Source organism: Nipponia nippon, unplaced genomic scaffold, assembly GCF_047370975.1.
Source record: "Nipponia nippon isolate SJK-2023a ecotype South Korea unplaced genomic scaffold, ASM4737097v1 scaffold_1, whole genome shotgun sequence".
NCBI classification, from domain to species: Eukaryota; Metazoa; Chordata; class Aves; order Pelecaniformes; family Threskiornithidae; genus Nipponia; species Nipponia nippon.
Window position 1 is genome coordinate 20,219,640 of NW_028262290.1, and position 26,497 is coordinate 20,246,136.

General features: G+C 40.1%; 1 protein-coding gene and 1 long non-coding RNA gene across 3 annotated transcripts in view; one reads left to right on the forward strand and one right to left on the reverse strand.

Moving 5' to 3' along the window:
* RSPO2 (R-spondin 2) overlaps positions 1–10,750 on the forward strand; it is a 115,632-nt gene extending 104,882 nt beyond the window's left edge. For both annotated transcript variants that reach the window (XM_087747512.1, XM_087747503.1), the window contains one exon: positions 8,631–10,750. In XM_087747512.1, the coding sequence (XP_087603638.1) occupies positions 8,631–8,740 (110 nt within the window). In that variant the 3' untranslated portion in view covers positions 8,741–10,750. The remainder of the gene's footprint in view (positions 1–8,630) is intronic.
* LOC148057254 (uncharacterized) lies at positions 1,167–19,104 on the reverse strand. The gene is made up of 3 exons (XR_015702288.1): positions 19,076–19,104; positions 18,139–18,220; positions 1,167–1,878 (listed from the first exon to the last, which is right to left on the reverse strand). It is a non-coding gene; the product is annotated as an uncharacterized LOC148057254 (long non-coding RNA).
* Positions 19,105–26,497: the final 7,393 nt, after the last annotated feature.

Here is a 26,497-nt window from a genome sequence, read left to right on the forward strand (position 1 = left end):
CCTTAAATAGTAAAACCTTTAATTCCTTAGTGGATGTGCCAGAACAAAAAAAGCTAGTGGGATTAAGATACAGAAACTTGGGATAATTTGATATTTCTTTTAGTTGAGGAATTATTCTTTGATTCTTTTAAATTAGCTTTCATCTCAGTAGCTGATGTCTGGTGTATACAAACACAAAATATATGCAATGTTAAGTGTTGGCTGACAAAAAAATAATTTACCCAAAATTGTGAAATTATTAAGTTGAAAATAAAATATCAGGATTGTGGCTGTCAGGAACTGAATAAGGTATCACACAGGTTAGCTCTGCACTTCCAGTGCTTTTGTAATGGTTTGTGTAGAAATTACAAGGTTTACTCAAGACAGAAATTTCCCTGATTTTCATCAGGAAAGCTGACATCAAATAGATAAGAATGCGTGAAAAACATCAAACTATGCTTGCTAACCCTTACTATCCATAAGTGAATTCATTTACTTAGTCTATTATTAATTTCAGTAGGTTGGGAATACATATAATTTATACCATTACCTATTAGTATTGCACCAAAAAGTACAAAAGACGACCAGTAAGTTTGCAAGCTCAAGCACTTCGAAACTAAAGAAGTGCCTTCATTTGCTCCTTCTTTGTATCACCTGTGATAAAGTCAATAATTATGGTATGTTTTTTTTCTATTTTTATTCAGTAGTTGTTCTAAGACCTCATTTGCTTAACATTGTTCAACCCTTGCAAATGAAGAAAGAATGATAAAATCATGCCTTTTCTATGGTGTCCATTGTTACCATGTTTCAGTGCTTTGCAAACATGAATCAACCCACCTTTACAAATTCCAGTATTTTGGGATTTGAAACGGTGTTGTGGGTAGCTGATGTTCTATGTGATCGTACCATCCCTTCTGTTGACTTCAGAGGCAAATGTGCGTTCACAGGACTTCTTCAAATGACATCAGAAATTCACCCAGGAAAAGGAGGAACTGCTTTCTGACACTTGACCCTTTCTGTCCCATCTCCTCAACCTTTTTACTTCTTTTCCAGTGTCACCATCCAAGTGCCAATGTCTTTCACTCCCTGTCCAAAAAGGCTATTTTACTTTGGCCGATTTCCCCCCCAAGTCATATTCCTCCTGTAGCACAATGAGCATAGCCAATTTCAGCCTAAATTTGGTGGTGTTAAAAAAAAACAACTGCAAACTAGCTTAGGAAAGCTGTCATGAATTCGGTAGTAGGTGACATTAGTAGAGTTGCCTGTGGCATGCGGTTTGATAAGTTATTAAAGCTCTTTGCATCCTCTTCCTCTGGGCCACTTGTCAGCGTTGGTTTGTAAATCATGCTGTAGGAAGAGGTTCACTTTGTAGCAGTGGGTGAATTTTTTCTTTCATTGAGTGTGTGTTTATAAGAGTTCTTAACAATTTGTGCATTTCTCTGGCAGTTTCAGTATCCAAAATTTTTAACCCGACTTAAAGCCCCAGGAAATAAATTACCTCTGGGAAATAATTTCTGGATTGAATCCTTTGTTTGCTTGGTTGTTGGATTTTTGCAGTCACTGTTTATGTGTAGTTTAATGTGCACTGCAAATGGGGAGTAAATGATGAGGCATCTGCAGGTCTGTGCAGGACAGAAGTTGTCCTGCCAGAGAGGGCTCCTCCAGAAGCTTACATCTGCCATTTTTCTCTTACATTGATCTGACTGGTTGATCACGGAGTATCTCTATCGTCTTTCCACTGCTGTCATTAGTTCCCAGGTGTCCGCCATCCTTCAGTGATATGACTTGAGTGTAATAAATTTTCTAGCTTACTATGCGGAGAAGATGCTGCCACATGTGGGGTCTATGATAGAACTGCAGCCATAGGAGAATAAGGTACAAGTGTGCAACATTTAGCTCCTAAAAGGACAAATGAAAGGGAAGAAAAGATTAAAAGGTGCATTTAGCAAGGTCTGCTGTTATCCCAGGACACCATTGTCCCTTTGCTGCTAGCAGTGAAATTTCTGCATATGAAAATACAAGGAAGGGAAGCAGGCATACACTTGTAAGTCCCGTTATTCAGTAGTCATCAATAGAAAAATGTTTTAAATAAAGAAGGGAGTATTACACATTCTCATATCTCTAAAATAATAATTTGTATGTGAGAACACTGAAAATTTGTGAGGGAATTACACCATGAAATAAAGCTGCAGATAGTAGTTGCTTTTTTTGCTTTTATTAAATCTTTTAAATTTAAGTCCTTGCTGCCCTCATGTGGATGAATACTGTGTTTTCTCTGCTGAAACTAGCAATGGATGGGTTTCGTTAGAAGAGCAGTACATACAAAAGTGTTTATACAGCAGATAAAGGACAGTTTGGATACTAAACTGATGCTGTCTATTTGAGCCAAGGATCTTGAGCAACATGACTGGGAGTCCCTGTGAATACATCTGCTGCACTTTAATTCTGGAGAATCAGGAGTGCCCTGAGTGTTAGCAATCTGCTGCCCAAACTCTGTCTGGAGAAAGCTGCCTTTGAAGCTGACAGAAGGTGATGAAGGCTCCTTCTGAACCAAGTAACATGTATCTCAAATTGACCAGCTGGGTCCATCCGGAAGGAACACAAGGTATTTCCAAACACCTTTCAGCTCAGGGTATGAGACAAACCAGAGAACTGAGCACGAGTCTCTAATATACCAACATGCAGCAGCTGTAGGAGCAACACTGGTAAAATGGTACAAAAACAACAGAAAAGGAAGAAAAATAATCCAGCAAGAGCCAAGTTAAATAATATTTTCATAGCTGTTACTCTCTGGTGTACAAACAATTGCTGTGTATATTAGCATAAATAATGATTTTTTCAGGAATTCATGTTGGAATTGTGTTGTTACCTATATGTTATTGCACCATTACCTATATGTTATCATACCATTAGAAGCTGTGGTACATTGTTAGCTAACAATAATCTTTCATTGCATAGCGTATGAGTTGCCCATCTACCTACCATAAGCAAGTGGTCCAAACAAAAGTTTAATGAATAACACTGTAAAGATACCAACCACTGGGATAAGTTACTTAGTAGAAAATGAGGACTTACTCGTTGGTAATTTATAAAGCAAACAGCAAAACTGAATTTTATAACATGGCAATAAAGGGTTTGAACGAATGGCTTTGCCAGTCTTGCTTCTGAAAAATAACCTGTGCAGAAATATGAGGTACAGAATGATAGATAAGCTTTTAAGGCTTTTATTTGCTAGATAAAATTTAAGAGCTAGAGCTGGCAGAGGAGCTTGCCAAGCCACTCTTCATCATTTATCAACAGTCCTGGTCAACTAGGGAGGTCCCAGATGACTGGAAGTTAGCAAATGTGACACCCCTCTACAAGAAGGGTCAGAAGGAGGATCCGGGGAACTACAGGTCAGCCTGACCTCGGTGCCGGGGAAGGTTATGGAGCAGATCATCTTGAATGCCATTACGGGGCACATGCGGGACAACGGGGGGATCAGGCTCAGCCAGCATGGGTTTATGAAAGGGAGGTCCTGCTTCACTAACGTGGTCTCCTTCTGTGACAAGGTGACCCGCTTAGTGGATGAGGGGAAGGCTGTGGATGTTGTCTACTTGGACTTTAGTAAGGCCTTTGATGCTGTCTCCCACAGCATTCTCCTGGAGAAGCTGGCTGCTCACGGCTTGGATAAGTGCACTCTGCACTGGGTTAAAAACTGGCTGGATGGCCGAGCCCAGAGAGTGGTGGTGAATGGAGTCAAATCCAGTTGGCGACCGGTCACGAGTGGTGTTCCCCAGGGCTCAGTGTTGGGGCCAGTCCTGTTCAATATCTTCATTGATGATCTGGATGAGGGGATCGAGTGCACCCTCAGTAAGTTTGCGGATGACACCAAGCTGGATGGAAGTGTTGATCTGCTGGAGGTTAGGAAGGCTCTAGAGAGGGACCTGGCCAGGCTGGATCGTTGGGCCGGGGCCAACTGCATGAGATTCAACAAGGCTCAGTGCCGGGTCCTGCACTTGGGTCACAACAACCCCATGCAAGGCTACAGGCTGGGGGAGGAGTGGCTGGAGAGCTGCCCAGTGGAAAAGGACCTGGGGGTGTTGGTTGACAGCCGCCTGAACATGAGCCATCAGTGTGCTCAGGTGGCCAAGAGGGCCAATGGCATCCTGGCTTGTATCAGGAACAGTGTGGCCAGCAGGACCAGGGAGGTGATAGTGCCCCTGTCCTCGGCACTGGTGAGGCCGCACCTTGAGTACTGTGTTAAGTTTTGGGCCCCTCACTACAAGAAGGACATGGAGGTGCTGGAGCATGTCCAAAGAAGGGCAATGAAGTTGGTGAAGGGTCTAGAGCACAAGTCTTATGAGGAGCGGATGAGGGAACTGGGGCTGTTTAGTCTGGAGGAAAGGAAGCTGAGGGGAGACCTTATTGCTCTCTATGACTACCTGAAAGGAGGCTGTAGCGAGGTGGGGGTCAGTCTCTTCTCTGTAGTAACAACTGATAGGATGAGAGGAAACGGCCTCAAGCTGCGCCAGGGGAAGTTTAGGTTGGATATTATGAAAAACTTCTTCACCAAAAGGGTAGTCAAGCACTGGAACAGGCTGCCCAGGGCAGTGGTTGAGTCTCCATCCCTGGAGGTATTTAAAGGACAGATAGATGTGGTGCTTGAGGACATGGTTTAGTGGTGGACTTGGCAGAGATAGGTTAACGGTTGGACTCGATGATCTTAAGGGTCTTCTCCAACCTTAACGATTCTATGATTCTATGATTCTATAATTGAACACTGAATCCAGCTAAGTTTCATATCTTTCTTAGGCCCTATGCATTTCAGTGTATCCACAGGACTTTACAGAGTATTAAAGAAATTTTTTAACTTATGTTCAGGGCTGACTCTGGTAATAAAAATTGAGGAAATCTTTTTTAGATAGACAGAGAGAAAAAATGCTTTTCAAGAAAAAGTTAGTTAGTATGCAAGGGAAAAGGCAATCAAAATAAAAATAGGAATACAGCAACCTGAAGAGTGCTCAGATATCCTGCTCTTTGCATTAATTATTTGTATTTTCTCCCATTGCTGTTAATACCAAGGACTTTCAAAAATAGATTGTCTGCCCTCATAGAATAAAGATGGAAGATCAGACCTGATGTGGAGGCCTGTAACTTGGAAAGAAGAAGCAAGGCGTGTGGCTATCTGCTAGATGACAAGCGGGCGAGTTATCCCTAGGAAGGATGTAATGTCGCTTAAAGAGTGGTGCTGGCTGCGGATCCCAGGTGGCTGCACTGGACAAGCTGGTCACTTGGGTGCTGTTTCTGATGAGAAGGGGTTTATATGCTAGGTGGTTCAGACTTAATATCTCAGATATTGTCACTTTCTGTCCTGTGCGGTAATACTATAGCCTGTTATCGATAGCAGTAAAACCCCTCTAAAGAGACAGAGTCCTTTTGCTCTCCCTCCTCATTTGCTTCAGCCAGGAATTGCCTTCTGTGTTCAACAGCAAGTGCTGGACTGTAATACACTGCTGTGAAAATCCACTCCTTTTCAACTGCCCCAGCAAAGCCAAGCTCAGCAGAGCCCTGCAGCTTCCAATGGAGAGGGGGGCTTGGGGTCAGGGCACTTGGCAAGGTGTGGGGGACACTGTGCAAGGGTCCCTGCAGATGAAGTTCTTCACACCCAATCCATGGCACAGAGCAGAGGGAGCCGCTGCCATCCCAGCCCCAGGGGAGCACCTCCTCCATCAGCCGTCCTCGCCCCACTGCCCTCCAGCTGGGGAACTGGGAGAGTTTGGGTCCCGGATCCTCTCTGAGGATCTGCTTTCTGTATCATAAACATCATGTTCTTTAAAAGACATCTGTAGCAAGGTATTCAGAAGTTACTTCTGTTCACTGTGCTTCTGCTGACAAAATAAGCACTGTAAATTGAAATCTGAATTTAATAGAAGTTCTCATGCGTGGGTGCTTCAGCAGCATACTTTGTTTGAACTCTCTAGTCTTTATAGTCACTTTTTTCTTGCTAATCTCTAATCTCTATTGCATTCTAGTAACAATATGGGAACCAAAGGTTAGCCAAGAAATACCTTTTATATTCAGTTTTCTGGTTAAAATGACGGTTGGAATTTGGGACTCTTAGCATCACCAGCCATCTGGATTTTCTCTGTGTGGTTTAACATTGTCCTGAAAATAATGAAACTTATTCTGCACAACAAGGCACTTGGAAATATAGTGAGCGGTCAAAGAGCTTACTAACAGGAGAACAAGTTATCAGTTATCAACAGCTCAGTGGTACTGCCTCTGCACAGGTTGTTACTGCATGGCACATGTAAAAAGAAGGTAATTTGCCTTTAGTGTGCCTTGGGGCAAAAGCAGGTATGGGGACGATTGCTGCAGAGCAGCAGAAGCACCGTAATGTGTTTGTTGCTCAATGACATGTCAAATCACTGCAACCTAGTCCAGTTAATTTCTATTGTAAGGATATTGTATGGGGACCATGCTCGCAATTTGATTTGATGCTTGTGTTACAGGAGCTACTTTGTAAGGCTTAGACAAAGATACCAAGTGGGTTGTGTGCCATTTTATCTGTCCATCTCAAAGTTTTCAGAGGAAAAATAATAGGATCTTTCACTACCTTAAGCTTACAGTAAGCATTTACTCTAGTTCTCTGGAGGAGGTTGTAGAGAAAACTAGATGAGGCACTGACTGAAATTAATATTTCTTTTACTAATTTGTCTGTACAGTGGAAAACCTCAGAAAGTAAGATCACTGAGCAAACAGGATAGCAAAACTCCAATAAACCTCTAATTGACTCTGCTGGTCTTCTGAGAATCAACTGACCAGCAGTACTGGTCACTCATTTCAAATTGTTTCCCCTCATCTACTCCTTCCTTAATAAGTATTTTGAAGATTTGGGTTAAAAAAATTAGAATATTTAAAGTGCAAGTTAGAATACAGTGTTGAACTATATATTCATCCCAGTTCTGATGCCTTCCAATATACTAACTAGTAGAATCACGTAATAAAATGTTGATATGGAAATTTCTATAATTCAAACCATCTTGTTGTTATGCCACTTTGTGTCAAGTATTCCTTCCCTCTGACCTCACTAGATGTGCCTCGTCATTAGATACACTGTTACTAAAGAGTTTAAATTTAAAAGCTGCTTTGATTAATGATCGGTTGGACTGAGGTTTTACTGTGTAGGATTAACTGGATTTAAAAATGGCAAAATGCCATAGTAGCATTAATACCAGACTTTAATGAGAAGCAGAAGTAAACTCCAAGGACCCTTATGATTTTAATATGGACTAAACTCATGTGCTCATTACGTTAATGTCCTGTCCTATTTTATATACAAGTATTTAAATAATTCCTAGAGAATAGTAGCCTAGACAGCATATTACAAATATGTAATCTGAAGTATATAACCCTATATTTTTAATGAATCATAAATTTTTATAATTTTAGAATCAGATTTATTCAGTGTTATTACCAAATAGAGAAAAATGCTTCATACCGGTTTGGGCCTTTTTAATTAAGAAACAACATGGATGTAAGACAAAGCCAGACTAGCAAACATTTCTCCCAAATAATAATGTACTGAGAATGTAGACGAAAAATGCATTTTCACATTTTTATGTTGTCTGCTACTTGAATTTCCTTTTACTGTCTTCTTAAGTTCATTTAGTTCTCCTGAAAGTCTACAAAGTTGGCACCTCTAGAGATTAATAACCTTATTTTTTTTACCATTGATCACATATTTCAGTATATGATACTGCCAAGAAAACCCAGACCATTCTCACTCCAGACAGCATTCGGTCATCTCCTTAAATCCTTCTAGACTTGCTTGACAGGATTTAAGCATATACTTAAAAAGTAATGCATTGCTGAATCTAGCATTTTTTCAGTCCATGGTATCTTTGCTGAGATAATCAAAGGGCACTGATTTATTATTAGAGCTGAACAAGAAAGAACTTTCCCATCCCAGAAGACTGAGAGGTTTTTTTCATGCATTGATCCTGATTTCCCAGTTTTGGTTATTTTTCAGTGAACTGCCAATAGTAAGAAGCGTGTGATGAAATTTTTGTTTCTGCACAGTAATATGCTATGAGAATTAGGCACAGTGTACTAATAAGCAATAATAGCAGTTCTTCACAGAGGCGGCACTGTTTCTGCCAAAGCGTGTAGGACGTCATCCAACCAAATACTTGGGCTGTAATGCCTGATTTCTCATTGAAATCATGGATATGTTGGACTTGACTTAACTTAAATAGGATTACTCACTTAAGCAAGTTTACGCAAGGGTCTAAGGCACATATCCAGCTTTCAGTGAGTTAGGAGTCTACGTACTTGTTTGGCTCTGGGCCCCAGGCACTTGCATAATGTTGCTTGTGTGAGTTACCCTGCTGAAAGTGAGCCCTACATCGACATGGTTACTCATAGCAGCAAAATTGTGCCTGTGGGCAAGTGATGACAGTTGAGGATCCTGCTTCCTCTTGTACCACACTGAAAACTTCTGTTTTCACTGATGATCGAAGCTCATTAGCCAGCATTACCTTTGCAGTCCCCATCCCCATTATCCCCATCAATAATTTCTGTGCCACTGAGTTTTTCAACTACAGTCTAACATCACTTCTGTATTCTTTATTTAATTGACTTATTGATAATGGTTTTCCTATTTTTAGGAAGAAGACCAACAAAAACAAAGGACAAGAAAAAGAAGAAAAAGAATTTGATGGAAAGGGCTCAGAAGCAGCACAGCATCTTTTTAGCAACAGATAAAACAAGCCAGTAAAGACTTGATTTTCTTTAATATATTTTTTTGCGAAGTGCACAAAAGCTGCTATATGCTCCTGCCCATGGATGCACTACGATTCAGCTGCTTTGACAATATTGGTGGCAAATAACTTGTGAAAAAAGCCCACAAGCTTGTTTGGTTTATTTATATTTTTTTATTTTATTTTTTTCCTCTCATTTTTGACCTGAAGACTTCAAGGTCAGGAGCGCACTGAGTTGAATCAGTGGAAGTGGTGCTGAAGTGCGTCAAAGATTTTGTCCTGAGTGCCTGGTCAACTTGTTGACACGGAAGGGAAGCAGGAAGGAAACCTATGTATCACCATTAGGCGGACTTGTGCATATTTAAATAAAAAAAAAAAAGGAAGTCTTGGAGGTGTAGGTACTATTGCATTTATGGCCTTTGTTTCCTATATTTGTACATTTCAAGAGTAAATGGATATGACTTACCTACTTAGCGTTAATGTACGTTGTTCTCAGCACCTGCTACATTGAAACAGTTGTATAATAAAACCGCTTTAAGACAATATACCACAGGAATTACTGCTTAGACTTACAGAAGCACAACAGGCCCTATGTGTACATATTACTCTGTCTACATATAAATGAACATATTTACTGTACACCTATGCATTTTTATGTATAATACTTTATACATGTTTAAAGCTATGTCCTGTTGGTTCTAGTAATATACTTTAAAATAATCCAGTAAATGTTTACTTTTTGCTGTGTTTTAAGTATCTTCTCATATTTCTCAATAGTTACAAACTGGATTTTTTTTCTCATTTGTAAAGCACATTCAGATGGCTAAACTACCTTGTACTGACCCTCACAATGGAGTGTCAGCTCTGAAGTATACTTGCCAGACTAGTAAACTACCAGTTTTTTCTGCTATTCTGTACTCCTATCTCAGCCCCAGTGTATTTCGTCTCAGAAAAAAAGTGTAACTTTTTTTAAGATGAGGCACGATGATGATAGATGTTTTGAGTGTCAGGAGAGAAATTATACGGAAATTTCTTGGTATCTAAGATTGTATGTATAGTTTTTTTCAAATATAATGCACAGTGTTTTATTTCTGTTAGTCCTGACCCAGTCAGATACAGCAAACAAATACCTGAATAGGGGAGAAATAAAAGAAAAAGCTATGTAAGTTCAGTCATTCAAAAGTATAGCAAAATCCAGTCAATGTCTCAGTATTGCCCATTATTTGTAGAAGTTTAGCAAATTTAACCTGCACCTGGTGTTTGTTTTGAGCGGTTTTTTGGAAGAGGTGGAGAGAATTTTGTGTGTAGGAAGTTAAAATGGCTCAGGATGTGTAATTTGATAATCTAGCGTTATTTGGCTTGCATTCAAGGAAATTTTTCAATATCAGCTGGAAAAGCCCACATGAAAACAGCTGTCATTTATGCTGTCACTTAGAGAAGGTATTCCAGTTCTAGGACTAAAACTTGCATATGACTTACACAAAGCAAGGAAAAGGTAAAACAGAGCCTGGATCGCTAGAAAACTCTTTTTGACATACTTTAGAAAAATCCCACAAATCTCAGTTTTAGTTTTATGGGTTATATGCTTTACAAATAAACTAGGGAAATAATGCATCTATAAGCACAAATATATCCGTATTTAGCTAGGACAACTGTGTTGCTACAAAAATGTGCAGTAGTTAGGCACATATGAATGTTCCATGAAACCTCTTGTGGACTTCCAATTAACTATGAGGGTTTCACCATCTTTCATTTAGAATATTTTCATATTTACCTAGAACATAATAATGTTAAGGACAGTAAGATTGTTCTGATCCTGGGCTGCTATTTTGGACATTAAATGCTCACTTAAATAAAAAAAAAAAAAGGACAATAAGAACTGTAGCTGCCTGTTTGCTTACTGGTTATCAAATTTGGCTGTAAGTGCAGTGAATGCCCTCATACAATCCTTTTAGTAGTGGTTACAAATATTGTATTAGGCATGCCATGGAAAGAATGCTACAAAATACAATAAAATTATGTCACAAGCTTCTGAGTAAAATATTTTTGGTCCTTTCTAATTCAAAGAGTGTATTCCTTCCGAATAGCATACACATAGAGGAATTGGAGAAGGTGTGTGGATAGAGATTTTCTCCCACTGGAGTGGAAAATTTGAGGGTTTTCCAAACAGCTATTTTGTTGATACTTACAACATGTTTGAAAAGGCACTGTACATGCGATATACATTGGTTTCTCTTGTCCCAGTCACCTTCCTATTAAGAGGTTCCTTGAGACTGTAGATACAAGAAACTCATCCCTAAGTAGCAAGTGCCCTCATGTGTAGTTTTTTCTTTGTCCTAGATATCTGATTTTATCCTGCCTTTGCATGGTGGATCCTATAAATGTATTCATATCACTGGGGTTTTTGTAGGATCATACTTTTGAGGTTAGAAAGGACCATTCCTTGGGCATTAGGAAAAGGTTCTTCACTGAGAGGGTGGTCTGTCACTGGAACAGGCTCCCCAGGGAAGTGGTCATGGCACCAAGCCTGTTAGTTCAAGGAGCATCTGGATGATGCTCTTAGTCATATGGAGGGAGCTCGATATAAGGAGCAGGGAGTTGGACTCCATGATCCTTATGGGTCCCTTCCAAATTGAGATATTCTGTGATACTATGATTTTATGAACTTGAGAGATCATCTAGTCCCAATCTCTGCTTGAAACAGGGATAACATTGAAGTTATATCAAATCTGCCTGAGGTGGAGGATTTCACAACCTCTCTAGTCTGTGTTGTCATGTTTGACAACGTTCACAGGGATTTTTTTTGTTGTTGTGATTTGTGTACATTGCCCCTTGTCCTTTTGCTGTGTGCTTCTGAGAAGAGTTGAGCTCAGTCTTCTCTATAAGCCCTGATCAGGTAGCTGAAGACTGCTGAGAGATTTCCCTTTAGCCTCCTGTTCTCCAGGTGAAACACAGTGTCTTTGGCCTCTCTTCAGATGTTTTGTGCTCCAGCCCCTTAACTATCTTCGTGACCCTTCAGTGGACTTACTCCATTCCTTTCTCATACTGACTACCCCAAACCAGGCACAGTACCCCAGTGGTGGCCTTCTGAGTGCTGAGCAGAGGAGGTCCATCTTCTCCCAGATTAATCCCTTTCGGGATTCCAGAGAAGTTCCTCACAACAGTGGCTTTCATACTTCTGCTGAGATATTTGGAGAACTGGGGACAGCTCTGGGAGAGGACAGGTTTATGCTACTGCTTCAGGATCTTCAAACAGATACTGTTTCTTGGTAAAGTGAATTTTCAAAGCTGGATATCATGAAAACAACCTGTGCCCACTCTGCCTCTTATTTCCTTTAAATTTGATCAGAATCAGGCTTCTAAAGGTCTTACTTCTTTTCTGATAAGCAGCTGACCAGGTACAGATGCCACCTTTTTCCCATTTCAGAGCTGTAATTACTTTTCGAATCTGTTTCTTTGAAACAGTGGAAGGATTCAGAACAGTGGAGCTTCTGTGTTCACAAGGTTTTTATGCCCCTAGTTTAATGATTAGCTATTGGAAATTTGTTCAAAACTAGGAGAGATTCAAGTTAGTGGGATAAAGAACTTACCATGCTGTAATCATCGGTTAAAAAAATGTTACATTGCAACGATGTGCAAAAAGTTATTTTTTGAAAGTGTACATTCTTTTATATCTTATTTGCCTGTCCCAGAAGAGACAATTGCATAGCCCCACTCTGCATTTAGGATCTCTCTGTCCTCAGTATGCCTTACCTTATCCTGATCTCCTAGCATCTGTCTCTTTAAATTAAATAAATCCAAAAAAACAACAACAACAAAAAAGCAGGTGCAAGTTTAAAGCAACTATTTTGTGGCTGACTGGTCTTTAATGCATCTCAGCTGTTCTTGCTAGTGGAAATTACTGTTAATGTCTCTTCTTATTCCTGGGGGAAAAAAAAAGAAGTTGTGTTCCACATTATGACAATGCAAACCTTTCATATTACACATGTCTGTATTAGGAAACTATTCTTCTCTTGCACCTATATGCTTAACATAAAGATGTCTATGAAAGAGAAGTGTATACTTGTAGAACTTCCATGATGTGTCTTCCTTTATCAGTATGAGTTTACAGTACAGAAAACTGCACAGCAGAAAAAAAATATAAAGTAGATTTTCATTTGAGTTAGCTAAAAATAAAACAAATCAATTAAATGCCATGTTAACTATTATTTTCTTAATTAAAATAAAAAATAGTGATAAAATCTTGACTGAAAGCTTCTAAATTGAGAAGACTTTTCCAGACAGATTAAGATCAGAGTTAGTGAATCAACTTTGTTATGCCGATGAAATAGAATATAGAATAAAATTAACTGGATACTACCAGCACAAGTGCCACACTTTTTTGAATGGATGATGCTACTGATGACTGATGCTACCACCTACCAGGGGGTATGACAGATTTTTGAATTCAAACTGCACATCTCTTTCCCTTCACCAATGAACTGTACTTGTCTCTTGACACTAGTTCACTTTCACTTCTGACGGTGTAAGCCAGCATAAATTCCAGTAAACTTTAGACCGATGTTATTTTGGACTGACACCAACAAGAACAAAATGTACCCTTCTGAAAGAGTAACCCAGAAACCACTGTCAGCTTTTTGTTTAGTTCTTTACCGAAAGCTCTGCACTGAATCTGGCATCATTTCTTTCATGAGAAGACTGTCCAGGAGTGAGGAAAGGACATTAACTTTAGGAAGTATTAGAGCAGCCTGACCTACAGGACACCTGAGGGAAGGCAGACCAGTGTATAAAGTGCCGTTCCTCTCAGGAGTGAAAAATGCTATAAGGAAAGTATGACTAGAAAGAACATCCTAAGTAAGCCCAGCCTTCAGCCCATTGTCTAACTCTTCTAGACTTCAACTGATATTTTTTAATGCAAACTAGCTCTGTTTATGTCTAATGAACACACGTCCTCAACCTCAGTGAAGTAGGATCATTACGTAAACTGTCTGGTAGTGTATCTGTGGTGATGCCAGCTGTGAAAGAGCTGCTCAGCCTCCTTGTTTTCAAATTGTGTTTTCAGTGACACTCATGTAATCTTGTTGATTTTAATTGGGCAATACCAATGACTCTAACTAATAGTTCATAGACCACAAATGAATAAACACTGAAAATGAAGCTGAGTTGTTTTTCCCCAGTCACTTCTCAAAATAGAAATTCAGCCCAAGAGAGCAAACAGTGGCAGTTAGAGAATATGTCATGTCTTGGCTTGCAACTATGACTTAGCATCCCTGTCAGACTTTAAGGGGGCTTTATGGGAAAGATGATAGTTATTGTTTTTTTTTTTTTCCCTGAAGTCCTCTTTTTATCAGAAACTTTGGTGAGAGGTTATGTTTTATTTCTCTTTCTGAGTGGACTTGGAGGTATTGGTTGCGATGTACAGAAGTTAAGACCCCCAGCTGCAGGGGGGCTCCTGATCTTTGCTCCAGAATTGTTTCAGTCTTTTATCTAGTTGCTGTCTAGTGATACGTACACAAAAAATCTCGGGGACATGGAGTGCAGCCACAGGATTTCTCTGTCACAGTTTGATACTCTCCTTTTGGCCTCATGTTCCTTGTCACCCTGTGGCCTGGCTTCGGCAAGAGCAATGAACAGCCTTTCTGCCTCACATATCTTGTAGTCTGCTTATTCTCCTGACTAGGGCATGTGGATTCAAACTCTAAGGCTGATCCTAGTAATTTCATTTGTGATCAAATATTTTCTCTCTAGAGAAATTCATGGACTAAAGGTCTATAAACAGATGATGAGAGGAATAGACAAGTATGTATCCTCTCACATCCATAATCTAAAACAGGAATATATAAGTATATAGGCAAGTATAATGACCATCCCTGATCCAATGAATGCAGATGCTGAGGGAGTACAAGATTACTGGACTGCAGATAATGGCTCATGTGCTCACCTTACGCAGTATTGCTCACTGTCGCTATCAGATGCAGAATATTGAACTATTGGTTTTACCCTTTAGAGCCTTTTTTTAGGTTATTATATAAAAGTACATAGTGTTTGTTGCTCTACTAAGATAGTTTAGATAACAGTTTTTCTGCTTTTTTTTTTTTTTGCTTCATCACGCATTCATCATAAATTTGTAAATTCAAATCTCTTCAATCTCAGTTCAATGAGATTGTTCAAAATCAAAGTCTTTAATCAGTTCTGTTGGGGCAATTGATAAAGACAGTCAGTGACTTTGGCAGGGAAGGTGCAAGGTTCTTGTCACCTAAAGGTATATTTTACTTTGAACTAAAACCATGAAGAATTTTCCAGTTTATGACAAGGTGATAGGTCATAGAAGACTGGCAACAGTAAGAACTAATGTGGAAGAAACATTTTCAGTCTGAATTTTGTATGCAGTTATGATAAAAAATGCATAAATGCTGAATGAAAGCATTTTAAAAATCTCTACTGAGATGACGAAAATTGTATTTCTTCTGGTTATAAATGAGCCGCAGCTCTGTAGTGCTGATTAGTTGAATGAGGCAATCATTTTTCATTCTTATTCTCATTTTATTATTATTTTTCCTTCATGCAAACAGCACAGCACAAGGATTTGGGGGTTTTGCATACTCTTTCTTCCCCTTCCCTCCTGCTCCCCAGTGCTCACTACACCATAATTCAAGGAATTCCCATGAGATCTAAGACACAGATGCTTTGCAATATGTAGCTGACTTGCAGATGTTTTGGCATGTATTTTGGAGTTACACAGCCAGTCAGTCTGAAGAAAATCCAGATGTTAGAGAGAGAAAGTAGGTAGCGCATGCATTCTGGAGAAATATATTAATTCTTATGATTTCTCTGGCCAGCTTCATTTTTTGAGGTGTGATGTAAAAAGAAAGCACAGATGTGTTATCTGGGAAGCCTCCAAATCCACTTCTTAGAAAAGTGAAATCTTTGACTATACTGGCAATGAAGAATATCGGTGTTTTTTTAAGCAGAAAACTAGCATTACTGTGCTGAATACACAGAGGAGATGGAGAACTCGGCTGTACAACAGAACTTACTGCCACGGATAACCTTATCATAAACGCAAATTACCTTTTCCCTATTGAAATGGCTAATTAACAGATATAAATATAGATGAAGGCTTCTTGAGCAAATACAGGTTGTTTAAGGATGAAGGACCCTTTGCTAACAATGAAGATGTGGCATGCATTTCAGCCTGGACTATTGTATCACCAAGGCTATATTCAAGACCAGTCTTGAAGACCAGCATATATTTCTTAAGATCTGGAGTAGGACTTGAAGCCTAGAAGAGGACAATTTTGATTCCTAAGCAGCATTTCTTCTGTGGAATATAGCAGGTTATAGAACAAAATTCCTGAAATGTGTGTTTTCCTCCATCTGACTTAGTCTTAAAAAGAGCAAGCAATTCATTCTCTCCACATCAAGCTTAGTGTGGGAGCACCTTCCTTCAGCCTGCTTTCACCTGCCTTATTATTCCAGCAGCAAAATTGTTCACTGGCTGTAGCCCATTTTCTATGCTACATTTGCCAAGCAGAAGCCGCTTTTCTTTCTTGTAGAAAATTTTATTCCACCTCTGTCCTCTATAAGTAATTTAAAGGTTTTGAGAGCAGATCATGATCCAGAGTGCACAGGCCTGAGGCTGATGGACAGCATTGAGGTCTTTTGTGTACACAGTACTGTGTGTACTGTCTGCCTTCTTGGGAACTAGGCAAGGGGGGGTTGATCAGACAGGTTGAAATTGTCTGGAGAAACCTGGAGTGAGTGAGATTCTAAATTTGGCTGTGGTGGTGGTAACTTTAATGAATTTCTTTCTCACTTATAAGTTATATTCAACACGGAGCACATGTATCCTCTGATCTGTTGGTTATGTGCTATTCCAGTTCTCTTCTCTCACAGTAATACGAAAGTCCTCTTATGCTAATTTTTGCTACCTGTTGTTTGTAAAAATGCTTTCACAAAGCATTCACTGAAAAAGAGAGTTGCATTTAAAGTTTTGTTGATGAAAGATCTCACACAGGACCAAACTGTTTTAAACATGTGTCCTGTTTTCGGCTAGTATAAAGTTAATTTTCTTTCTAGTAGCTGGTATAGTGCTGTGTTTTGGATTTAGGATGAAAATTATGTTGATAACACACTGATGTTTTAGTTACTGCTGAGCATGCTTACGCAGAGTCAAGGCCTTTTCCTGCTTCTCACACCATCCTACCAGCATGCACAAGAAGGAGGGGAGGGGACACAGTTGGGACAGCTGACCCAAAATGACCAAAAGGATCATAGAATCGTTTAGGTTGGAAAAGACCTTTAAGATCATCAAATCCAACCATTAAGCTAGCACTAAGTCCACTACTAAACCATGTCCTTAAGCACCACATCTACCCATCTTAAATATCTCCAGGGATGGAGACTCAACCACTTCCCTGGACAGCCTGTTCCAGTGCTTGACTACCCTTTCGGTGAAGAAATTTTCCTAATATCCAATCTAAACCTCCCCTGCCACAGCTTGAGGCCATTTCCTCTCGTTCTATCACTTGTTACTTGGGAGAAGAGACCTACCCCCACCTCACTACAGCCTCCTTTCAGATAGTTGTAGAGAGCAATAATTCTCCCCTCAGCCTCTTCTTCTCCAGGCTAAACAGCCCTGGTTCCTTCAGCCACTCCTCATAAGACTTGCTCTCTAGACCCTTCACCAGCTTCTTTGACCTTCTCTGGACACGCTCCAGCACCTCAATGTCCTTCTTGCGGTGAGGGGCCCAAAACTGAACACAGTATTTGAGGTGTGGCCTCACCAGTGCCAAATACAAGGGGACAATCACTTCCCTAGTCCTGCTGGCCACACTCTTTCTAACACAAGGCAGGATGCCATTGGCCCTCTTGGCCACCTGGGCACACTGCTGGGTCATAGCCAGCTGTCGACCAAGCCCCCCAGGTCCTTTTCCACTGGGCAGCTCTCCAGCCACTCTTCCCCAAGCCTGTAGCATTGCCTGGGGTTGTTGTGACCAAAGTGCAGGACCCGGCACTTAGCCTTGTTGAACCTCATACAGGTTCAACCTTGTTGAACGTCATACAGTTGGCCTTGGCCCATCAGATATTCCATACCATATGATGTCATGCTCAGTATATAAACTAGGGCAAAAGTTGGCCAGGGGTCCACTGCGCGGGGGTCCACTTCTCGGGAACTGGCTGGGCATCGGTCAGTGGGTGATGAGTAATTGCCTTGTGCATCACTTGTTTTGCATATTCTTCTGTCAGTATTATTATTTTCCCTTTCTTTTCTGTCCTATTAAATTGTCTCTGTCTCAGCCCATGAGTTTTAATTTTTTTTTTTTATTCTCTCCCCCATCCCACTGTGGGGGAATGAGCAAATGGCTGTGTGGTGTTCAGCTGCCTGCCAGGTTAAACCACAAGAAAATCGCACCTGTCTTCACCACAGACTGCCAGAGGTCATCATCACCAGCCTTTCTCCTCAGCTATGCTTGTTGAGAGCCATGCGTATTCATCTAAAATCAAATAAATAGAAATGTGTTTAGGAGGCTATAAAATACAGCAGCCCAGAAACAAGCATTCTACCATGTAACATACTGCTATGTCTCATTAATCTTCAGAGTGCAGCTGAGACAGACATCTAGGTGCAGAAGCTTCATTAGATATTGCAGCTGAATCTGTAGGTCTTTCTGAGATGATGCTATCAGATACCAGTGTGTTCATCTTGTTTGTGAGCTCCCAGAAGGCCCATAGAGATTTCAGTGAATCACCATGAGTTTAAGGAGGCAAAAATCTGTAAAAACACAGTCTCAGCTGGTGTCTAAAATGTCATCCCATTTTTTTGAGAAAATTCATATTGGTATTCAGTCAGATACAGATAAAAACAAACACATTCCAAAAATTTTCTGCCTAAGCTGAAGAACAGTATAATCTTAAACTGGCAAGAATCCTACCCTTAAACTTTTTGAAAGTTAACATCAGATGTAATCAGAAGCACAGGCTCACAAATGCTATTTGTCAGTGAAGTCTCTCCATGGGTAGATACTATTCAGTTTCAGACCTTCAAAGCAAAGTAAGTCCAAAATGTATTTTCTACTTAAATCTTTAATAACTGTTTAATAGTAGCCACAATAAAGACAGACATGATCTTGTGAACTAAAAAATGCCAGTTGCAGAGGACGCTGAGATCTTAAGAGGAAAGGAGGCCATCCAGTATCTCACAGGCTATGACCAGCTGTAGACTTGCTCAAAACTATGTGCTATATGGAGTAGCATATGGCACATTTAGGTAAGTATTTTGTTTGTAAATGGGAACACAAAAATACTATTTAATTTTTAGAAGCTAGCTTTGTAGATGAGATCTTCCTTACCTCTTCCCATTCAGTGTGTGTAGGTAAACCTGTTGCCTTCTGAGGGAATAAATCCTTTTTCTCATCTTCATGAAAAAGTATAATTGCAAAGGCAGTTTTTCATCAGTGGTAGACAGCAACAACTGAAAAACTAATATAAGGTTAATAAGCCCTCAAAATTCTGAAAATGCCCTAATTTCTTCCAAGAATATTATTTTAACCAATCCTGGTATCTCTGGATCATGGGAGGGATAGAAAGCATGTGTGCAAATATGAACTTCTCGACAGAATGGGAAGCCATTGGCTTGGACCCAATGTCTTGCATATTCAGTGCCAGTTCAATGCCAGTTATGCAAATTGCTATTTAGAAGACTGTGAGCTTCATAATTGTTACTTAGCTTTTTAGAGAAAATACCAGGCCTTTAATTTTTGCTCTTTTGTTTGAAAAAAAAAGAAGAAAATATTATTTCTTCCATGAGTTGTTTATTTCAGTAAATGATTCAAAGGGAGATGATTGCAAATTGCTAACCAGAATTGGGTATGATTGGTACCTGCCAACTGGCAAAACTACTTTTTAAATTAAAAAAACCCAACCTTAAATGTCTACTTTATATAAAAATTACAAGTTCAAGGGTTCTTTTGATGAGAAATATTTGGTAGTGTGAAGCATAAGAGTATGACATAAATATCTGAGGTATTAGAAATTCAGTGCTATTTTCACAATATTTTGTCACATGTGACCATTTTATTTTTCAGCACACTTTAATTTTTTCTGAATTTGTATTTGGCATACAGGCATAAGTGGGCATAAGTTACGGTTTTAAGTAGCAGGGAGAGGCAGTGGTGACTAGTGTGGGGAGGCCAGGAACTACCTTGCCATGGCTACAGCTGCTTCCAGCTGGCTCTGAAACAAGTGTTGTCAACAGTGAGAAAACCCATCCCTGATTAAAACTTTAGCTGAACCCAGAAGCCTCTAGTGCTGCTACTCAAAAATATTTTAGAAGGACAACAAGCAACTGCTGGGGTCTGGAGATGCACACTTGGAGCAGGAGACTCTCCATGTTGAAGGGGGTATGGACACCCTGATGGGCCTGTGAGCGATCCATGCCAGTGCAGGGACACCCTTGAGGGACTACAGCTGTGGGTGACCGATGCCAAGGCAGAGACTGTGGATGGGTTTTCATGGATTTAGTGTAATCCACTGCAGAAAGAAGGAAAACAGAGACTGAGGATGGAGGATAGGGGCTTACGTAAAGGGTTTTTTGTGTGTGTGTGCATGTTTTATTTCTCAGTACAAACTTGATAAAGAGAGGTTTGTGTTTGTTGGCACTCCAGCAAAATTCCCCAAATCTAAACTGCTTTGCCCACAACAGTGCAGGTTGAAGTAGACTCGTAGAGCCAATAGTGCTGAGGTCCCAATTTCATACGCAAAATTCTTCTTTATGTAGGTATTTGTTTTGTGATGTTCCTGAAAACTATTTTTCAAATTTGTTGAGTCCTTGTGGGAAATGCTGAGGGCAGTCTATTTAGAAAAACTGGTGCCCATCAAATGAAAAGTGATTCATAAACCTCTGGCTTGTGGTGTTGTACCAGCCTGGGAGAGCTTTCAGGATTGGTCCTGCGGTACACGGTCTCTTGCTTAGGATCACAAAAATAGAAATATATATCAAAAAGGCTGTAGCAGGAGAAAAAAAGCAGGTTGAGCTAACAGCGTGATGCTATAGAGAGAATCATGGCAGAATGTTTTAGTCAGTTATACTTCAAATGAATTGAGTACAAACTGCAGTTTTAATTTTAAAAGTCTCCATACCCTGAGATGTTTGGCATGAGAAACAGTGCCAAGCTGAGGGAACTGCTTACAACATTCAGGTTAGAGAAATAATAAAAAGGTCCTGAACAAATTAGAACATCAGACAGACAACATTTTTTTTCAATCTGAAAAAAACCCATAAAGCTACCTTTATAAGGAGGCAGTAAAGGAAATGAACTGTGTTGGATTTGTTGGCAGCTTAACATTTTTTTTTGTTCTTTGCTTGAAATTGTATCAGAGGTTGTGTGAAATATTTCCAGGTAATTTACTGTCTAAAATGATGCATTTGGCAAGAGTGTTGCAGAAACAAATGACTTTCAATCTCTGATTGGAAATGTAACAGCAGTACTTAAAAAAAGAAAAAAGAATTAAAGGGCTTTTAACAAGGAACTCATTTAGTAGTTCCATTTCATTGTCTCATACTTTGTGTCAAGTGGCAGCTAGTAATGTTTTTTGCAGACAGTAATGGAGACCTAGAATAGAAACAGATGCTTCACTTCACAAAAATGGGTGTTCTCAAATGCCCCTGTGTTACAGGATCTGTGATGTTACCCTTCTGTCTCTTAGGTAAGAGTCAATTCAAATCCATTTAACCTATAAGCCTGGGTTTTTGAGGGGGCCTTGGCCGAACACACTGTACTTGAGGCATATGCAACAGCAGAGCCAGTCCAAATCAGTGCTTCTGCAATCAGCAAGCAGTCACTTGAACAGACGAGCTGATACTGTAGGTTTTGCTGGCTCAACAAGTAGAAATTACTGTAACTTATTGCAGCTGTGGGGTATTGCAGTGTTAATCTTGTTCCCAAGAAAAAGTCACTTGGGTGAGCACTGAGGCCACAGTGTTCTGCAAGGAAACACATTTGCACAGAGCTGGCATTTTATTTAACAGCCTGCATTAGAAAGCAGTTGGAGAGAGGTGTGTCGTTAGAGGGAAACATATGAGGGAAAGTGGTTTTCCCATCAAGAAGATTTTCATGATTGGCTTTCTTCCTCAGCTCTGTGGGTGAGATTTTGCAAAAAACTGAGGCCTAAAGATTTATGTGACTGTATCCTAAGCATTGTTCTCTAGCACTCTTCCAATTGCTCTATTGACCTCTGTGTGTGGATCATTTCGACTAGATGTCATCATTCTGATTAAAAACTAGTGAAAAGACAGGAGTTTCTTTTCTTGATGTTAAGAAATAGTAACATCACACAACTAGTAGTGCAGCCATTCTCTTGTCTTCTGCTACTTCTATTGGGAACCCTTCAGAGATCCTGAGCCTAATGCCTTTGAGGGATAGACACGTGTTCAACTCTATCTGTAGAACTGTCGGAGAATGTCCATATCTACATAACACTTTCTTGTCACGCGCTTGCAAAGAGCAAGGGCAGAAACAAAACTGTCCCCAATGCTAAAACAAATGAAAGGATTACTGGCAGAAATACCTTCAGGAGAAAAAGCCAAAGCAAGACCTCTCGTTGTGCCGCTGTCTGCCCACGAAACAATAAACTGGAGTGCATCCTTGCGTGCCTGTGAAGAGGAAGTGGATGGTCATCAGAATGTCCCAGACAGTACTTTTCATAACGGAATCCCTACCTCTCTCCTCCATGCTGGAGAGCTGGACAGAATGAGACTTACCAAAGCAACCAGGTACATTCGAGCAGACTGCCACTTGGGCACCAGTGCTCTTCACCCTGTAAAGGAGGAGTTCAGCTACTCTGGAATTGCTGCAGAGGGAATCCTCTGTTCTGTTCACTTCTGCACAGGAGACACCAAGATTACCCTCTTCTGGATATCAGCTGCCTGCTGCAATGCTTAGTAAAGCTGGAATCCTTCCTTAGGATTAACGCGACATATTCAAACAGCTCCCAAGTCTGAAGAATTTAAAATTTTCAAAACCTTCAATTTCTGCATGAAATCCTCAATCATGGCTCATGTTTGTTGCCTTCATGCATTTTCCCTGTCTTGCTGTCTGCTCATAAATCCCTCCTATCCCATGCTGTCCTTTAATTCAGCTCTCTGCACAAAACAAGTGGAAATATTCAGGCATTGCACAACAAAAATGTTTATAATAGTGGAAGATACCAAGAGTGTAACTAAAACAATAGGAAAGATGTATTAGCTCAAAGATGCATTAATAACTTTGATGTTAAATAAAGCTGAACCTTCAAGAAGTAAATATTTAAATGAAGCTACAGAGATGGCTCAAATGGTATAAAGCTTTGAGGAAGTATGGAGTGTTTTGTTGAACACAGTTCTGCAATGCGAATGCTAAAATTTGCATAAAACATGCAGATTTCTGTGTATCATAAAACTGAATAGAAGCCAAAGAGGATGTTTTGCTTCGTTGTGTAAATTGGAAGCACTCAGAGGGCCCTCCATGCCTATAATAAATGTTGCCAAGTGAATAGCAGCACTTCATTTCTTTCTAGCTTGTCTGGGGCTTTCTGGACAGGACCCCTGAAAGGAAAGCCACCGCAGAGGAAGAGGGCAGCAGCATTCCAAAGCTCTAAGCAGAAACATTTTCATCCTTGTAAGCATGAAAACTAAGAGCAGACCAACATGTTCTTAGGCTTTTTATCATTTCCCTTAGCAACTGCAGAACTACAGCCTATATGAAGATGGGAACTGTCACCCAGAGACAGGCTGACAAGTCTTCAAAGAAAACTGAAAAGGGAACAGAAGGTTCAGCTCCATCCCTGCAGAAGGCAACTGTTCAGGGACTTCAGTGGAGTATGTCACTGGAGAGGGGCATGATGCAGATGGTGCAGCAGCAAAGAGCTGTGCTGGAACCCCTTCTGTTAAAAATGTCAAGTATTGCCCCCAAGAAATGTGGAAAAAGATTCATTTTTAATAATCATCCTTGCTGCAACATTCTTCTCTATTGCCTTCAGAGAGATGCAGAAGGGGACTACTTTGAGCACATTGCCTCCTAGGACTTTATGCACACCCCTTTGTCTGACTGTGCCTCAGTTCCTCCAATCTTAATTTTTACCATAGTTTTGTGTAATTACCACATTTTTTTTTCAAGAGTAATATGTTGCCTGCTGGCTTTGTATTAATGCAATGGTACTGCATTGCTGAAAGAATTGGAAAAGTTTTATATTTTACTATTATTTTGCAGTTTGAGCAAGCAGATTTCCATACAGTATGTTCCTTACCCATAGCCATCTCTGCTTAGGTAGGAATAAAAACACTCAGGTTTTCTGGTTGGCTGGGATTTCTTCTTTTTTAGTCTCAAGCCCTATGAAAAATACTGCTGTATCCATCTATCACACAAGGCTCATAATTAGAAACATATTATCTTTTAATAAGATATTTCCATCTATCCATTAATCGCTCCATTGTTTTTCTGGCCATTGCAGAAAAGGAGAAAGTGTTCCACTGCCTTGCATAAATTTCCAGTGGAAAGCTTCATAAACTGGGTATTCCAGAGCAGGAACTGTGCTGTGCTAACATTTATGGTCATCATAACAGTAAACTTAGATTTTGCCAACACTGTACATTGGGTGAGGGGGCAAAATAATGCCAGGCACATTTTCTGGCCCACATCTGACTTTAACATCATCAGGATCTAGGACACTGCATATGTTAGCATATGAATAGTCAGCTTGGTTGCTGTTACATGCTAGTGTAACATGTAACATGTCCACCTTTTGGACAGGGCCCCTCCTCTTATCTACCTGCCATATGATTTTATTTAAGCATAGATGGAAGATACAGCGATAAACTGTCTTCGACACACTGTGATTCATGCACTCGTGGGTTCTTGCCGATGGACAAAGCTTACCAACCTTTCTTTTCCTGGAATATCATCAAGGTTGCCTAAAGCTTCTGGTCTGTGGCTTGTGTCCACACCATGTAGACTTTGGGCTTTAGTGCCAACTCTGAGTTGCTCTCAAAATACCATGTTATTAAATGTAGTCCTGTCCTGTTCATTTCCAGTTAGCTGCCCTACTTTTATAAATACTCTTTCATCATACACTTTTCTGGATCAACTACCCTCCAGCCCCACTGCATTGATTTGCTGTTTTCTTCCACAAGAATAAATCAGGGCTATCAGCACTGTGGAGAAAGACTACTACTAGTCTTTCAGGCTTAGTCAAGAGGAGTCAATTACTTTATCATCCCATCTGTAATCTCTAAACAGTCTGTCACTGTTATAATATAACATTATTATCTAACAACTATTATGTTCATGTATGACTTCTTGCTAACAGCTTAACAGTTTTGCAGCTGAAGAAGATTAACAGATTAGATTTCACAAAGAACCCACATCACACAGATCTTCAAAAGATCTTCTCAAAGGAACAAGAACCAAAATAAACACTTTTTGAAAATAAGACAGTTGATCAAAATTGACCACTGCTTCCTTTGAAAGTAATCAAATGAAGATTTGTGGGTAAAAGACATCCTCTAGAGGCAGCAAGATTGTTTGATTTTTTTTTTTTTTATGAAAATCTATCTATTAATAAAGAATCTAAAGTACTTCATTCTGCCTAAATTCAGATCAGAAAAGGCCCTTCATATGTAATTAATAATGAGTACAGAACGTTTGTTTCCTTGTTCTTCACATTATAAAAGATTCTGTAAAGAAGTAGCTACATATGCCAAAGGTATTTTAGACTTTAGATTTTTTGCTAATTCAGATTCAGTTTATGCACAAAATAAAGGACGGTTTCTACTTCCTTGTATTAAACATCACCTGGCTAATCAGGTACTATTTGACTGAAGAAAAATGGTGTGCATCTTGAATAGAGATGAGAGATTTTTGCTGTCATAGCTCTTAGTAACAAAACAGTGTCTCATTTCCAAAACCACTCTGATGCAAAACTACGAAAGAAATGTCAGATCCACTAAACATAGAAAAGTTCTCAGAGAAATCCTAACAGATTTTGGTTTATTGCCTGAACAGCATTTTTATTATAAAAAGAAAAAAGACAAAAATATCCAAGAAACCTCGTCTAAGGAACTTTATCCAAGAAACTGACCAAGAAACCAACATGCATATTCATGTGTTATACATTTCTTTTTTTGCTGCGGATGAGAGTAAGAGCATTTTTAATGAAAAGGAGCTTGACCCTTCACGTTTATCTCTGAACAAAATCAGAACAGTAATGTGTGTGTGTATGTTTATTTTAATATTCTCGTGCAGAGTTAGAAATGCTGAGTTACCATGGGAAGCTGTTGTCTTGGCACTTCCAGCTTGGCTAGCGCCAAGCATAAGAGTTATTGCACAGGTACTGCACAGCTCTTTTGTTTTCCTTCAGTTTTCTAGGGATACTTCTAAGAAACATGCAGATTTGAAAACAGGGTTAGTTTCTGATGGTAAATGGCACTGCAGGGCAGGAATAAACGAGCTGCAAATCTCGGGAGCGCTCTAGCTCCCGGCGGCGGAGCACGAGTGCCGCCCCGAGGCCGCGGAGGAGGGCTGCTGCTCCTGCTGCTCCCGCTCCTGCTGCTGCTGCTCCTCTCCTGCTCCTGCTCCTGTTCCTGCTGCTGTTCCTGCTCCTGCTCCTACTGCTGCTGCCGCTGCTGCTGCGCCTCCACGGGAGCCTCGCCGCGGTACACCGGGCTATCCCAGTGTCCGCGACTCCTGAGGGTATCCCAGCTTTGTGGAGACCTTTTCATCTCTTACGATCCTGGTGTT